Here is a 16,240-nt window from a genome sequence, read left to right as displayed (position 1 = left end):
AGCAGTGGGCTAATCCAGTAGCAATAGGAAATAAAATAAGGGTAATGCATTTTACATAGCAGAGGAATTATTGATTGCGGTAGACGAACAAGTATGAAAGCCCATTATCATAGCATTACAAGAAGTCCCAAATCTTCCGAGTCTCAACAGCCAGATAAGAAGATGGGTTGTATCATCTTTATGAAGAGTGCAGCTACATCACCATCATCACCATCACCACCATCATTATTATTGTTTCTGTTATTTAGTAGTTAAATAGAAAAGGTAGTTTCTTCTTTCTCAGTGCTCACCTTTCTCTTGTGACTTTTCTCTCCCTGGTGTGATTCACCTGATGATTCCTGCTTAAGTCAACTTCATGTGGCTAGATTAGCGCGCTCTACTTAGAAAATCAGAAAATGCTCGGAGACCCTTTAGAGTTTGTTTATAGCCAAGTACATTGCAAGCTCTTAAAGACCCCACACAACACCCCTCACTCAGCTCTCCACCCCTCTCAGTTGGTTTGGTAGTGACCGAGTACTTGAGGGGACAGGAGTTAACTTTTGGGTCACCGAGATCTCTGATTTCACACCTGCCATGAAATGTAGCTGGGTTTATTTTGTTATGATGTTCAGTTTGGCAGGTGCTGGTGGAGAGCCAGGGCAGACCCCTCTCCCTGAATGATGTCTGTTGGGAGGGAACTGACAGCATCAAGGGTAACTTGTATCAAAATTAGAAAATGTTCGCGTGTTCTTCTTAGAACAAACCATCTGAAACAATTAATCATGGGTAAAATGGGGAGAAAATGTAATTTTTAATTAACTAAGATGGTTAATACACTAATTAAAAAATGGGGAAGGTGTGACTTCATTCAGTGAAAATAAAATCCTCACAGTCTTGTGCTTGGTAATGGGAAAGAAATTTCTGGCTCTCACTTGACTTTTTTTTTTTTCCAGTAACTTAGACTGAAATAAAATACATTGGTAATTATGAAATAACATTTTGATTCTGCAGTGCAACTGTATTCTAGCAATTTAAATACACCCTATGATTCAGGAAATGGTACCATTTTGGCGCCTAAGAATTGGTCTATTTTGTTGTTGTTTTTGAAGGGATTCAAAAGAGCAAACATGACAGAAATATCTCTGTCTTGACGAGGATCCTGGGGACAGGGAATATACTTACATACGGGAAAATTAAGGCATATCCTGCTTGTTCACGAAGTGTGCCCTTTCCTCTGATTTCTCAGTGTTCTAAGCTAAGTTGAGCTACCAGCATGATTTGTAAAGTGCTGGAGAGCCTGTGGGCTTGAGAGGCAAGGGCAAGTCTTACACTTGAGTGGACGGTCACTCGATGTCTGTCTTCCTCCCCAGGGAGGGCTCAGGATGAGGCGAGCTTTCTGATGCCTAGTTAGCGAGCCTGTGAGCCAGGCTGCTGACCGTCTGGCCTCTGAGGATGCTGCTGGCTGTGCTCCGCGGTGAGCCCTCCCCTCTGCCTTGCAGGAAGAGGGGAGCGAGGTCCACCGGGGAGACACGAGGCTGCGCCCTGTGGAGCCAGAAGAGGAAACCTGGTAAAGTGGGACTGCAGGCTTGGAGCCCCTGCCCCTGAGGCTTCTCCTACCCTCCGCGGGGCTGCTGACTTTCCCACTCACCCATTTGATGTCGGGGGACCCAAACGGCCAGCCAGAAGTGTGAACTTGCACTGGGCAAGACCCAGCATCTGTGACATTAGACAGCAACGTAGAAATCAGAGAAGAGCTACCGTCCAGCAGTTTTAACCACCAACACCCATTTATTTTAATGAAAAAAAAAAAAATCTCTGCATTCTATATGCTTCAAAAAAGATTTACTATAGAAACAAATACAATATATGGAACTCTATCTGTATAATTTCACTACAATAAAGACAACATATGACTTCTATTTCCTGTGAAGGCAAACTGAAAAGCACAGGTGCAAACAGAGATTGCATAAGAAAGCGTGAGCGCACCCGCGTGTGCGCGTGAGTGTGGTTAAAACCTTTAGGAAGCAACGGCATTAAAATATGCTAAGACACTTACCTGACCCTGGCTCGTGTCGAGCGCTAAGAAAAAGCCACAGGCTGTTACTAGTTCATCTGCTAGAAAAATTTGGTGTGAGCTTTGATGGTTCCGTTACAGCGTATGGACAAGAAGATAACCTTGGTACAAGCACTAACCTCCGTCTTATGTTCGCATGCTCACAGAATAAAAATCAGTTACTTCTCATACATAAGGAACATCTTTTATTTTCAGGTTTGCAAACGACGGCCGTCGATTCACACAAAAGGGTACTTTTAAAACTACCTGTATTTACTCTATTGTATGCGTGTATATAGGAAACGAATGGTGTGTATGCGCATAAATGTATGTCTGTACATGTGGGCCGATATATGTATACACATGGTACCTGATGGCCTCTTCGGACGCATGTGTGACCTCCATGATGACACTGGCTGTTGTACGTATGCCAAGGAGGGCAAGGTTCTCTATCCTGGGCCAGGTCCCCAGAAAACCCACTGGGACTGTGGTTTCCGGACACTTAAAAATGCAGAGAGATAGACGCCCGTGCATTTGATGGTGAAACGTCCAGCTCTGCTCCTCACCACCGTCATTCAGGATCATCCTCACATAGGATGGCAGTGAAAACTGTCCCCCTCTGCGGACCTGCCTAGAAGGTGGGTCGAGGAGAAGCGCCAGCTCTGTGCTCTGCCCTAGTGCTGAACTGGACGCTGAGGCCCTGGAGGGGTCGGCTGCTTTAGCTTCTACCCCTTCTGTGCTTAACCTCTTGGGGAAGGGTGACAATATATGAGGACCAAGCTTCTGTAGTCTGTCTCTATAAATACTGGGTATATACACATACAGATACGCATACATATACAAATACTAACCCACAGACCAAACCGGATGTGTGGAGTGCTGACTAGCAACATGGCAAACACATCAGGAAAAGTATTCATTGTTCCTCCTCCCAGAAGGTCAAGTTCTATGCCATGATGTTTAAAACACTCAAGGGAAAATTCAGAGGATTCCATTAATTAAAGGGGAAAAGGAAGATGTTGTCAAAATGGTGAAGTACAGATTAAGTGAAAATTGCAAAGAAAATGAAAATCTGAAACAATTGAGGCCTGGTTGTGAAGTTCGAGAGCTGTAAACGGCAATCTTCAGATTTGGATTTTTTTTTTCTTTTTTTCCTGTTGCTATGGAAACTTGGGAATCAAGCTTCAGATGTCAGGAGTTCTCACAGACCTGAATGGAAAAGATTCAGAGTCAAGTCAAGGAATATAACAACTCGATTCAAAAACATTTTAGCTAAATACTAGATACATGACTGGCAAGCTATAATAAATGCATTTATAAATGTTGTACTACTTTGGGGAAGTTTTTTTTCTTCTCCTTCTTAAGCATAACATTTGAAGAGAGAAGGAATAGTTCTCCTGATTTATGACTCAAAAAGCTGGACTACTCTCAAAATGCGAATACCACATGTCTCACACCTCAGATCAACCGTGGCCCCTCCCGCTGCCTCACTGAACCCTGTCTTCTGCAGTTGGCCCAGGGCTGGGCTATTTTATAAACAAGCCTACTTGGCAGCTTAGAAATGGACCATCATCCCAGATACATATACATATATATATATATTTTTTTTTGGTCACTGAGAAAAGCAAGATAGTAACTGGTGGTTCTGCAGAGATGGTGTATGAGTTCCTGAGGGCTGCTGTCACAAATGACCACAAATTCAGTGGCTCACAGACCACACACACTCACTCTCCTACACTCTGGAGGTCAGAATTCTTAGGGGGCTACAGTCCAGGCGCTGGCAGAGAGTTCCTTTTGGAGCCCCCTCCTCCCCTTCAAGCTTCCCCCCAGAGGTTGCCTGTTTGCACGAGGCCCCTCCCTGCCTCTCTGTGACCTGCACCAGGGTTTGCATTGCTTGCTCTCTAGGCCTTAGGCCAGCTGAGGGACTTCCACTCTGTCTGACGACAGGGTGAACGGACGCAGCTTGGCTCTCTGCCACCTTTGCTTAATTGTTACTATATCTTGGATTTGTACAGGGAGAAGGTACCACGAAAAACTCGTGTTACAAAGAAACAAAAATGTATAAAAAATCAACCCACAAGGCAAGTCTAGTCTATTCTGGAATGAATTGATTGTTGGAATATAATGGATTGTTCTGTAAAGCTCAGGGCTTTCATTCTAAATCTGTTAAGGGGGTGGGTCAGTATGTAAACGTCACCAACCTGTGCTGCACCCCATTGATTTCAGAGTTTAAAGTAGTCATGTATCTGTTTTGGAAAATTTAGAGCAGCTGCTCTAAATTTTAGATAAAAAAATCTTTGTAATGTGACTCGAGTGTAAATAAAATGATATTGAGGAGGTTAAGGGAGAAAGCTGTTTTAACAGAAAGGACCATGGACATGAACACGCTGATTCAGATGCAAGTTTCATTGTTGTTTTCTATACCTAGGGATTTTTATACAGCTTGACAGGTGAATTCCTTTGGGGTTAGGACTCTTCTGAACTCATTTAATTTCCTTTTTTTTCAGGTGAATTTTTCTGCCCTTGCTACACCATTGCCTTAAACTCTTTGGTGACCTGGGCTGCAGTAAACTATATTCTTCATATTCACTTGCATTTGAAGACTGGAAAAGAACATATTAAATGGTATAACTAATTTCATTTAAAAACATTTTCCTGTGTGAGACCAATAACTTAAAATAATCATTTTGGTCATTGAGAAAAATAGGAAAAAATTTTGACTTAATAAGATCCACTCCATTTGAAAGCCCTCAAGCCCCGTTTAAGTCAAGTCAGACCACAGCGTATCTCCTGTGACTGTTGAGTTGATCGCATGAAGAAGTTCACAGGGATGTAATGTTCTTAGCTGTGCATGTGTGTGGCACATAGAAAGCCCTGGGACGTCAGAGGTTGACTGTCGTTGTCCATAAACTTGGAGGGGCCAGCTCCGTCTGCAGGCCGAGGATGGCCTGCTCTACTCCGGCCTGGTGCTCCTCCAAGCTCTGCCTCTGCCCATAATATATTTCACAATGAAGAGGAGCGAAATATTGATACACTCAATGACATGGACTGCGCAATTCTGTTTACGGAAAATTCTAGAGAAGGCAAGAATCTAATCAGAGAAGGCAGATCAATTAGAGTCTGGACTCTGGGGAGGGGATCAATAAGAAAGGGGTACAAGGAATGGCATCTTGATGGTGGAGTGGCTACACTTTACCAAAATTCATCAAACTGCACCCTTAAAATAGGTGAATTTTATGGAATGCAAATAATACCTTAATAAAAAACATTAGAATGATAAGTATTTCCAGTGACCATTTTTTTGCTCATTTGGTCATCTCTTTAAACTTCTTCACTGTGATCATCAAGGTTACAATTCAATGCCCCCTCCTTTCCAACATAGAGACATTTAATTTTGGTACTTATTCAAATGGTTCACCTGATCTGTTCTTTTATATTCTTGCTCTTGTGAATTAATTTAAAACAGTGTTTGAAAAGATTTCAGCACAATATTCCTTGAACTTGCCTTGTCACAGCACAAAAACCCTCATGGATGTGCCAGCTTGCTTTCTTTGGAGGGTCCTAGGGGGAGAATTATGCATCCCCTTGATGTCATCAACATGTGATTTAAACAACAAACTGGCAGTAAAAATCATTTCATTTACATTTTTTATTGCTTTCAATGTCATTAGTTTTATTTCTTTTACTTTGGGATGTCAAAGAAGGAATTGCGTCTCTCTCAGTTCAACTCTCAAATGCAACAAAGCCACCTATGGTATCATAATAAACTGAAATGTTTTTATTATCTTTTTCCACAAGGGAGGCAGTCTAATAATGAACACTGGCCTCCATGCTTACCCACCTTGGGATCTTTCTGAGCATCAGTGTCTTGTCTACAGAGTGAGATAAAACCACCAGGGCAATGAAGGAAATAAGGAGAAAAGCCAAAGAACAGAGGTGTTTGGTTCATGAGAGTCTACTTGAATCAGAATATTATTTGGGAGGAGGAGCAAAACCCATTTTCTCTTCCCACGTTGGATGACGTGAGCCCTGCAGTTTTATGAACAAAGACTTTAAAGACCAAATTGACATGCTTTTCCTGCCAAGAGCCAGGGAGTAAATGTTTTCGATTTTTTGGGCCATAGGGTCTCGGGGGCAACCACTCAGCTCTTTTTGTGGTAGTAGCAGAAAGCAGTCATAGGTTAAGTCTGTAAATGGACGGACCTTCTGTATTCTGTGTGTCTGTTCACTGGCTCAGTTGTGTCCCACTCTTTTTGCGATCCCATGAACTGTAGCCCGCCAGGCTCCTCTGTCCACAGAACATCTGATTTTCCTGGCCATAATACTAGAGTGGGTTGCCATTTCCTCCTTCAGAGGATCTTCCCAACCCAGGGATCAAACCCACATCCCTTGAGTCTCCTGCACTGGTGGGCGGATTCTTTACCGCTGATTGCATTGAAAGCAATAAAATTACATTGAAAGCAATAAAAAATGTAAATGAAATGATTGTTACTGCCAGTTTGTTGTTTAAATCACATGCTGATGACATCAAGGGGATGCATAATTCTCCCCTTAGGACCCTCCAAAGAAAGCAAGCTGGCACATCCAGGGAGCATCAGTATTCTGCTGCTGCTGCTAAGTCGCTTCAGTCGTGTCGGACTCTGTGTGACCCCATAGACGGCAGCCCATCAGGCTCCCCCGTCCCTGGGATTCTCCAGCAAGAACACTGGACTGGGTTGCCATTTCCTTCTCCAATGCACAAAAGTAAGAAGTGAAAGTGAAGTCGCTCAGTCGTGTCCGGCTCTTTGCGACCCCATGGACTGCAGCCTTCCAGACTCCTCTGCCCATGGGATTTTCCAGGCAAGAGTACTGGAGGGGGTGCCATTGAATCAAATCTTAAAATCAGGAAGTGAGCCTTTCTTGGCCCTTGGGCTGTAGTTTGCCACTCCCTGCTTTAAAGAAACGTCGAACAGATTCTACCAAACCTCCACATTCCTTCAAGGGCCATGGCTGGTGGGGGAGTTCTCTTGTCCTTGCGCTTTATAATCTACTGATAGTTACATTGTTGTTAGGACTCATGCCCCCACTTTGCTTAATACTGTGGACCCATTTCTGTGTGCCCTCTTGCCATTGTCATGGGCCAGCCACGCTGCCCTTGCTCTTAGGAGAGAGTCTGAGCCATAGGACATTCAAGGCGTCTTATTCCTGCCAGTTTCTCACATGCCTACATTATTAGTTTCATTCTCTGTTAGGAAGAACATCTTGGGCTAGGTCTATAAGAAAACAGGAATCATTGGCAGGCATCTCTAACGTTCAAACGAACATTATTAAATAATCTTATGCCTTTGATATAGGGACAGGGTGAGGTTTGTTTTGAAGTCAGACAGGTCGGTGATGACAACGGTTCTTAACTATTTATCTTACCTGGGGACTGAAATGACATGTCTTGTGGTGCAAAACGTGGGAGGGTCATTTCCAGCTGCATAAGGAGATTCAGGGTTTCTTTCTGAGGATAATTATGGCCTGTCCTCAGGTGCCCTGACCTGCAGTGGGATAACCATGTGGCTCTCCATTTAGGTGCGAACAGAAAGTGCACCTGACATTTCAAACACAGAATGCATGCACCTGTCTTTTCTCAATGGTGCTATTTTGAGTATAAAATGAACACGAGTTCTTTGGCAGTCACCAGACAATTCTGTCTTGGATTAACTGTGATCCAAGAGCTCAGAGGGGAGAGATGAGAAGTGAGCCATCCTGGGGAACCTGCTCATTATTGACACCCGTAGGTCAGGGTGCTCCAAAGTAGGAGGAACAAGAAAGTCCTTTGTCGGAGGAAGCAGATGCTGCCATGCCTATTATATTCCTTTTAATCTCAACAGATTACATCTTACTAGTATTTAACATAATGATTTGGAGTAGCAGGCATGTGTATTATTGTAAAAAATATTGTGTAAACATACAAAAACACTGGGTATGTGTGCTGGAGGCTACAGTCACCTGGGATGTTGGTTCCCTGGGTTGGATGGGCTGGGGATCTATCTGTACTTCAACAATTGGAGCAGGAAGCCTCCATTAAAACACTCACTGGCCACCTAGAGGGGCTGGTAAGTGAGCAGAGTCTTGAAGAGCCTTGGTTCACGGAGAGTCAGGCTTTGGTGTCATGTAAGTGTGTTTATGGGCCTCCCAGGTGGCTCAGCGGAAAAGAACTGGCCTGCCAATGTGGAAGATGTGAGTGCGATCTTTGGATCGGGAAGATTCCCCTGGAGAAGGAAATGGCAACCCCCGCCAGTATTCTTTCTTGCCTGGGAAACTCCATGGACAGAGGAACCTCGCAGGCTATAGTCCATGGGGTTGCAAAAGAGTTGGACATGACTTGGCAACTAAACACCACCACCAGTTGTGGGTGATGTGTGAGTGGCTACTCAGTCATCTGTTCCATCTGTGTACACATACACATGCACACACAGCATTTTTATTTCTGTACAGTCACCCAGGAAGTACTGCCCTCTGGTCTATCCCGACTCTGCTATATGTGAATTCTGCTCCGTGTCTGTCTAGTGCTCACTTGAGAAGCTGGTGGAAAACAGAGTTCAGAGGTTTACTGCAGTAGAGTGGGTCAGAGCAGGACACTAAATAATCCCCACGTGTCTGTTGATAGGGGAGTACACTGCGCCATAGTCCTCGGATGGGAGGGGATGCTCTCTAGCTGTTAGAGTGAATGAACCAGAGCAGTGTGTTTGTTTGCCTGGCTCTCGAGCTAAGAATGGTTTTCATACTATTAAAGGGTGCTAAAACACGGAAGACAGAACCAAAACAGCTATAAAAAGGAATATGAAACAGAGCCCTGATAAGACCCCAGAGCCCAAAATATTTGCCACCTGGCCCTTGATGAGAAAAGCTTGCCAACCCCTGAACTACAGCAACATAGATGGGGCTTGGAAATGTAATGAAAAGAGGGAGAACAGAGAGTTCCAGCACATCAGGCTCAACGCGATATGAATTAGACCAAGTCTGACAAACTGCACAAAGTAGAACTATATGGGGGGTGTGTAGTAACAGTATAAAACAATGTCCACACACGCTGGGTCATGACAGCTATTGTCTCTGGGGAGAGAGAAAACAGGAAATGAAACTGGGGAGAGGGACAGGGGATTTCAGCTTCACCTGTAATGTTCATGTTTTATACAAAAGGAAGGAAAGAAGGAAAGGAGGGAGGAAGAAAGAACAAGAGAGAGAGGAATATATATTCCCTCCCTCTCTCTCTCTTTCTCTGTCTCCCCCGCTTCTTTCCTTTCTCTCCCCACTCCATCCCTCACTTCCTCCCATCCATCTATCCATCCATCCAGGGAGAGACCTTGCACTGTAAATTCTCCTCTCTAATTCCATTCCAAGGTCAGTGGCTCAGCAGGGAGCTCTACATGTCTGAAGTTGGAATGAGACTTCCTGTTGACTCCACGCAACACTGTCACCAGGATACAATAATTTCTGTCTTTATTTTCTAATCATCACTTTCTTTAGCCTCCTAATTCACAACAACACCATTCACCTTCTCAGGGGGTAAATTCTGAGGCCCCAAAGTCTTTTGAATGGCATTCGTTACAAGTTAATAATTGCTAAGGTTAAAAGTGGACTCAGTTCAGTCGCTCAGTCGTGTCCGACTCTTTGTGACCCCATGAATCGCAGCACGCCAGGCCTCCCTGTCCATCACCAACTCCCGGAGTTCACTCAGACTCACGTCCATCGAGTCAGTGATGCCATCCAGCCATCTCATCCTCTGTCGTCCCCTTCTCCTCCTGCCCCCAATCCCTCCCAGCATCAGAGTCTTTTCCAATGAGTCAACTCTTCGCATGAGGTGGCCAAAGTACTGGAGTTTCAGCTTTAGCATCATTCCTTCCAAAGAAATCCCAGGGCTAATCTCCTTCAGAATGGACTGGTTGGATCTCCTTGCAGTCCAAGGGACTCTCAAGAGTCTTCTCCAACACCACAGTTCAAAAGCAACTGGACTAGTAAGCCCCAAATAGGAAATATTTGACACCTGTATCTATTTATTTGATGCTCACACCACTATTACTCGGCATAATAGTTCATTTATTTAAAATAATCCTTCATTATGTCACAGTCATGACAACCAGTCAGTGAAAAGATTGTATAAATATGCAATCACTTCTTTTCCTACAGTCTCCACATCCTTCCATGCATTCTCATGACTCTTCTTTAAAGGGTGTAGAATCTCCTTAAATCTAGCTAAAGATTACGCTGCACCATGCAGAGAGAAATAGGGCCCTGGTAGACCAGTTAACCAATCTGGGCACATCTGTCTGAGCTCAAGTTCAGGGTCATCTGCAGCAACCTCCTCTCCACCTGCTCTGTTGACAGCATTGGGTGCCTTTGCACGGTTCCTCAGATTGGCAGGGGGATGTGAAGGGGCCTTTGGACATTAGTGGGAGCACCTTTACAGGTAACATTCCATTATACAGATGTAAGCTAAAAATGAATTCCACTGGGAAGCATATTTTGGGAAAGAAGATATGTTGAAAAAGAGTGGGTTTGGGGCAGTTGTGTTTTCCTACCGTGTGCACGCACACTAGAGTTCGGTGAACTTACGGGCTAAGCTGAAGAGGGGCAGGAGCAGGGCTGCGGCTGCGCTGAAGTGTGGGGCCCCTGCTGCGTTGCAGTCCACTTTGGAATTCTTGCAGGAGCACACTTGTACCCTGAGGTCTGTGATGTTTGTCATGGGCGGCTTCCCCGAATCTGTCACCATGATGGGCAGGTGGTAGTTTGCTTTGTTCAGATTTTGAAGGAGGCTCACCAGGGCATGTGTATCTGTAAATACAAAAGGGGGCCTTCATAAGAGAGGGTTGGACCTCTGCAAACAAGAGCGGAATTTCAGCAACTGAACTCACAAAGTAGGCAGTGCATTGATGTAACTACAAGAGTACTCAAATATAAATCTATTAACACCAAATAAACATAGAAATTCAGCTCTTCACTTGTGGAAATCACATTTCAAGTGCCTAGCAAGCACACGTGGCTGGTGACTACCATACCAGATTGTATTTGTTGGCGTTTGTGCCCAGTCTTGTCCGACCCGATGGACTGTAGCCCACTAGGCTCGTCTGTCCATGGAATTTTTCCAGGCAAGAATACTAGAGTGGGTTGCCATTTCCTCCTCTAGGGGATCTTCCTGACACAGGGATTGAACCCACATCTCCTGCACTGGCAGAAGGGTTCTTTACCCTTGAGCCACCTGGGAAGCCCACCATATCAGAAAATACCAGATAAAGCACTTCCATCATGGAGGAGTTCTGTGTTTCAGGGCCATTATAATCAATTTCAGGAGGACCGAATTTGGTGGAGATGACTGAGTACCGAGAACTCCTCCCTACAAATGTATTAGACTTAAAGTATAGTACATCTTCACAAAGATCACATTCCACATCTAGAAGAAGTAATGTAAAAACCCATTCTTGAATTGTCACATTGTGCATCTTAAATATATACAATTTTTATTTGTATATAAAAATATGCAATAAAGTTGGAAAAAATAAATTGTTAGCTCAGAGCATTTTTATATAAGAACCCAGATTCAAATAATCAAGATACACTTTTGGAACAACAATAACAAAAATCTACTCACTTTTAAGGTGGGCAGGCCCCCCCGCCCCCATCTATTTCCATGGAAATGGTTTCTACACTCTAGTCTTTTTTTAAAAAAATATCTTTATCTATTTATTTTTTTGGTCATGCTGGGCAGCATGTGGGATCCTAGTTTCCCAACCAGGATCAAACCTGTACCCCCTGCAGTGGAAGCTTGGATTCTTAATTACCAGACCACCAGGGAGGTCCCTATAGCTTAGTCTTAATCAGGCCTCAGACCCCAGTCTTTATCAGGCCCCAGGTTTGTGGGAATTCATAGCACTGATACACAACTTGGGGACTGGATCTTTAAGCCCGTGGTTGGTGGGAACATCCACCATTACCTAGGCCACTGGTCAGCACTCAGAACTGGCCATCTCACCTGGCACTGTTTTGGCCTTGGGCTATTTTCTCTTCAGTCATTCAGATGACTAGGGATTTGTTTTGTTTTGTTTTGTTTTTTTTTTTTTTTCCGAGCTGCATGGCTTGTGAGATCTTAGTTCCCCGACCAGGGATCAAACCCATGCCCCTGTATTAGAAGGCAGATTCTTAACCACTGGACCACCAGGAAAGTCCCAGCTATTTTTTTAAATTGACTCTTTCTGGGCATAAACAATGATAAATATTAAAAAAAACTTGGAGGAACAAGAAAAAGAATCTAGAAGGCATCTTAACTATTAAATAAAACCAGGAGGGAAAAGAAAATTGTGATGACCTGAAAACAAAAAAAACTGGAAATAGAACTGCCATACGTCCCAGCAATCCCACTGCTGGGCATATACACCAAGGACACCAGAATTGAAAGAGACACATATACCCCAGTGTTCATTGCAGCACTGTTTACAGTAGCTAGCTAGGACATGGAAGCAATCTAGATGTCCATCGGCAGACGGATGGATAAGGAAGCCGTGGTACATATACACAATGAAATATTACTCAGGTATAAAAAGAATATATTTGAGTCAGTTCTAACGAGGTGGGTGAAACTGGAGCCTACTATACAGAGTGAAGTAAGTCAGAAAGAGAAATACCAATACAGTATATTAACACATATATATGGAATTTAGAAAGACAGTAACGATGACCCTATATGCAAGACAGCAAAAGAGACACAGATGTAAAGAACAGTGTTTTGGACTCTGTGGGAGAAGGCGAGGGTGGGATGATTTGAGAGAACAGCACTGAAATACGCACACTACCATATGTGAAACAGATGACCAGTGCAAGTTTGATGCGTGAAGCAGGGCACTCAAAGCCGGTGCTCTGGGACAACCCAGAGGGATGGGGTGGGGAGGAAGGGGGAGGGGGGTTCAGGATGGGGGGACACATGTACACCCATGGCTGATTCATGTTGTTGTATGGCAGAAACCTCCAATTAAAATAAATAAATAAATTAAACAAACAGATGGAGGATTATCCTAACCAGAAGGTGACAGCAGCAGAAATAACCGATGTGATGATGACGCCAGTGAAATGGCAGGTTAACACAAGGAAGATTCTCTGATCTGCAGGTAGAGGAGAAAGTCTTTGATAAGAAAGTTCCAGGTGGAAACTGAAGCTGGGGATGATTATTCAAATCAGTGACAGCCACAAAAACTAGCAAATAAAACACTAACCCCTCAAACAAGAGAAGGGCTGTTTTAATTAAAAATAATCAGTGTAACCGAATTCATTCTTTAAAAAGCAATAAAATAGACAAACAGGCAAATAGAATCAATAACAAGAGAAAGGCGCTAATAAAATGAGATATGAGATAAGGCCATAACAATACAGATGAGGTTTTTTTAATAGAAAATTTTATGCACAATTGTATAATACATTTTCAAAACTTAATGGAATGTATAATTCTCCATCCCTCTCAAAAACTCTACCTCTGAAGTAAGAAGAGGGAACCCAGCCCTGACCGGGGCAATCATAAGATAAATTCACCATTGATGGCAAAGTGTATGTAACATGTGAGTTCTGGTCTCGGTTTCATTGCGAGGCAAGGTGATCGCAGGAGTGAGTTCCCACTTGCCATGGGGAGGGGAGGGCAGTGGGGGAGTCACAATTCAGTACATTTGATATTTCAGTCTTAACATGGCAGATGATAAATGTTGGGACAAGTTTTAAATTCTGCCTGTCCACGTGCAAGGTTGGTGGAATGGGGCGTTGTTTGCAAGTTTCATAAATGAGGGACAGGACGGATGGGAGAAGATATCAAAGTTGAAAGTCAAAGCCAAGGTCATTTTAAAGACAAAGTCTTTACAATTCTGAGATCTGTAGCATAAAACGGAAGGTGAAGGATCAGAGGAAAGGCTTTCTGAAGATTCCTGCACTGCTGCTTCTCTTAGGAAGGCAAGCATAGCCCAGAAATCTCTGCAGTGCTGGTGAACTTTAAGGTAAACACAGTGATCTGAGTGAGGAGAGGCACCTGAGCCAAGATCCCCAGCTTTTGAAGGCTGAAACCTGGGTGGGTGCAGAGGGTGAAGCATGGGGTGCACAGCTCACAGGGCACAGCGGAGAAAAGATGAGACAGAAAGCGGAAATCTGTCATGTTTGCATTTCTGAGAAACTGATATTCAATATTTTTACAACTGTGTACAGGTGCTGGTAGGAAAATTGTCAGTGTTTGTAATGTGTGAATAACTGGAGACAAACCACGTGAGAATACACGAGAGCACAGGAAACGAGGAACAGCTTGGAACAGAAGCCAAGCCAGGGAAACCAGGCTTCAAAACTGAAGAATAACAACAGAACGTTAAGAGGACTTACTGTTGATCTTGGAGATCTTCCAGACTTTATCAGGAACAGTTTGTTTGTGGATTTCAAATTTGAAAGGATCTGTGTTTGGATGAAGATCCTTATCTGTTGCTCCCAAAATGACTACGCTGAGGTTTTTGGCATCATCACAGACCTCTGCTACCGTGGGGTAAATGAAGGGCGCGTTGTCATTCACGTCTTCCAGGGTTATCAGCAGAGTCCCCGTGCCAGTGGCGGGCGGGTTGCCTATAGGGAAAGGGGAGATGTTAGCACACAACCCATACAACGCAGGGGTCATCGTCCACAGCGCCTCTTCCCAAAGTGCCAGACACCTTCACTACTGTCATTACATTTTAGACAGGACCAAGAGGGTGGCTTCCATCTGTGTATAACGTTTAGTGGTTTAAGAAGCCTCGTAGTATTATGATCTCTAGGCCTATCCCTGTTGCTGCGAGTGGCATTGTTTCACTCTTTTTATGGCTGAGTAATATTCCACGGCATGTACACCACGTCGTCTTTATCCATTCACCTGTCCATGGACATCTGGGTTGTTTCTATGTCCTGGCTATTGTGAATAGGGCTGCTGTGAACACAGGGCCGCATCTATCTTTTCGAATTACAGTTTTCTCCAGGTATATGCCTAGGAGTGGGGTTGCACTTAGAAGTAATCATACTAAGTGAAGTAAGCCAGGCTAAGAAAGACAGATATCATATGATATTGCTTACATGTGGAATCTTAAAAAAACAACAACAACAAAATACAAAAACCTTTTATCATACGTAAGGCTTCTGACTGATGTTCTTCAGACTTTACCGTTAGAGTGCTAAGCTTTAAACCCACATGTCATACCAGCACATTGAAATTCACTCAAAGGATGGAAATGATAATTAGAACTTATCCTTGCTTACCATAATGAAACCTTTAATCTAAATAGCCGAGTATTTGCATGTTGGCAGTGGGAAGCCAACATGAGTGTTTCAGAAAGGCAGTGGAACAATCTGATTTGACTTATTTGTGGAAACACACAGTGGTATAGACAGGAGATGCTGGGCACTGGAGGCAGGGAGCCCAGCAACAGACTGCATCATGAAGGGCAGTTTGAATGGCAAATACATGTCTCGTCTTATTGAGGCCCTCGGGTGAGGCTGCCAGAAGAAAAGCAGGAGGTAGCGGGGTGCAGAAAGACAACAGCTTCCGCTCTGACTGTGCCAAGAGCCTGTCAAGTTCTGCGCACCTGCAAGAAAGCGCCCAGAGCTTGGGAGACATGTCAGGGCTGAGTTAGCCAATGGGAATTGTCAGTGTAGATGCTTTTGAAACCTTTCTAGCGAATTAGGTTACCTGAGGTGAAAGTGCACAATTATGGAGGGGTGGGCACCTCAAGAAACCCCAAAGAGCAGGTTAAAAGTTTTCAAACACCAGGTGATAGTTTCTGGAAGACATGGGGGAGATGAATTGGAGGAGGAGGCAATGATCAAGAATTAAATGTGTTATGATGCCCCAAAAGGATAAGGAGTCAAGAGAAGCCATGGGGTTTCCCAAGAAGAACGTTACTGGTGACTTTCTAGGGAGTGATTTGCATTGGTGGGGGAGAAGCCAGATTGAAGGAAGCTGATCAGTGATTCAAAAAGCATGAGAACAGATACTCTTTAAAGTTTTTTTTTTTTAATTTTTAGTGAAGAATAGTTGATTTACAATGTTGTGTTAATTTCTGCTTTATGGCGAAATGATTCAGTTATACATATACATGATTTCCTGGTGGTTCAGACAGTAAAGAATCTGCCTGCAGTGCAGGAGACCCAGGTTTGATTCCTGGGTCGGAGAAGGGAATGGCAACCCACTCCAGTATTCTT

At 43.8% G+C, this 16,240-nt stretch overlaps 1 protein-coding gene across 1 annotated transcript in view; it reads right to left on the bottom strand.

Moving 5' to 3' along the window:
• Positions 1-2,215: 2,215 nt before the first annotated feature.
• CDH13 (cadherin 13) overlaps positions 2,216-16,240 on the bottom strand; it is a 1,027,771-nt gene continuing 1,013,746 nt past the window's right edge. Inside the window, exons 12-14 of the mRNA XM_069552548.1 lie at positions 14,402-14,635; positions 10,616-10,834; positions 2,216-3,241 (exon numbers count right to left, since the gene is read on the bottom strand). Coding sequence (XP_069408649.1) covers positions 3,234-3,241; positions 10,616-10,834; positions 14,402-14,635 — 461 coding nt within the window. The 3' untranslated portion in view covers positions 2,216-3,233. The remainder of the gene's footprint in view (positions 3,242-10,615; positions 10,835-14,401; positions 14,636-16,240) is intronic.

Source organism: Ovis canadensis, chromosome 14 (genome assembly GCF_042477335.2).
Source record: "Ovis canadensis isolate MfBH-ARS-UI-01 breed Bighorn chromosome 14, ARS-UI_OviCan_v2, whole genome shotgun sequence".
Taxonomy (NCBI): Eukaryota; Metazoa; Chordata; class Mammalia; order Artiodactyla; family Bovidae; genus Ovis; species Ovis canadensis.
Note: the sequence above shows the minus strand (reverse complement) of the source record. Positions and strands in the feature narration are given on the sequence as shown.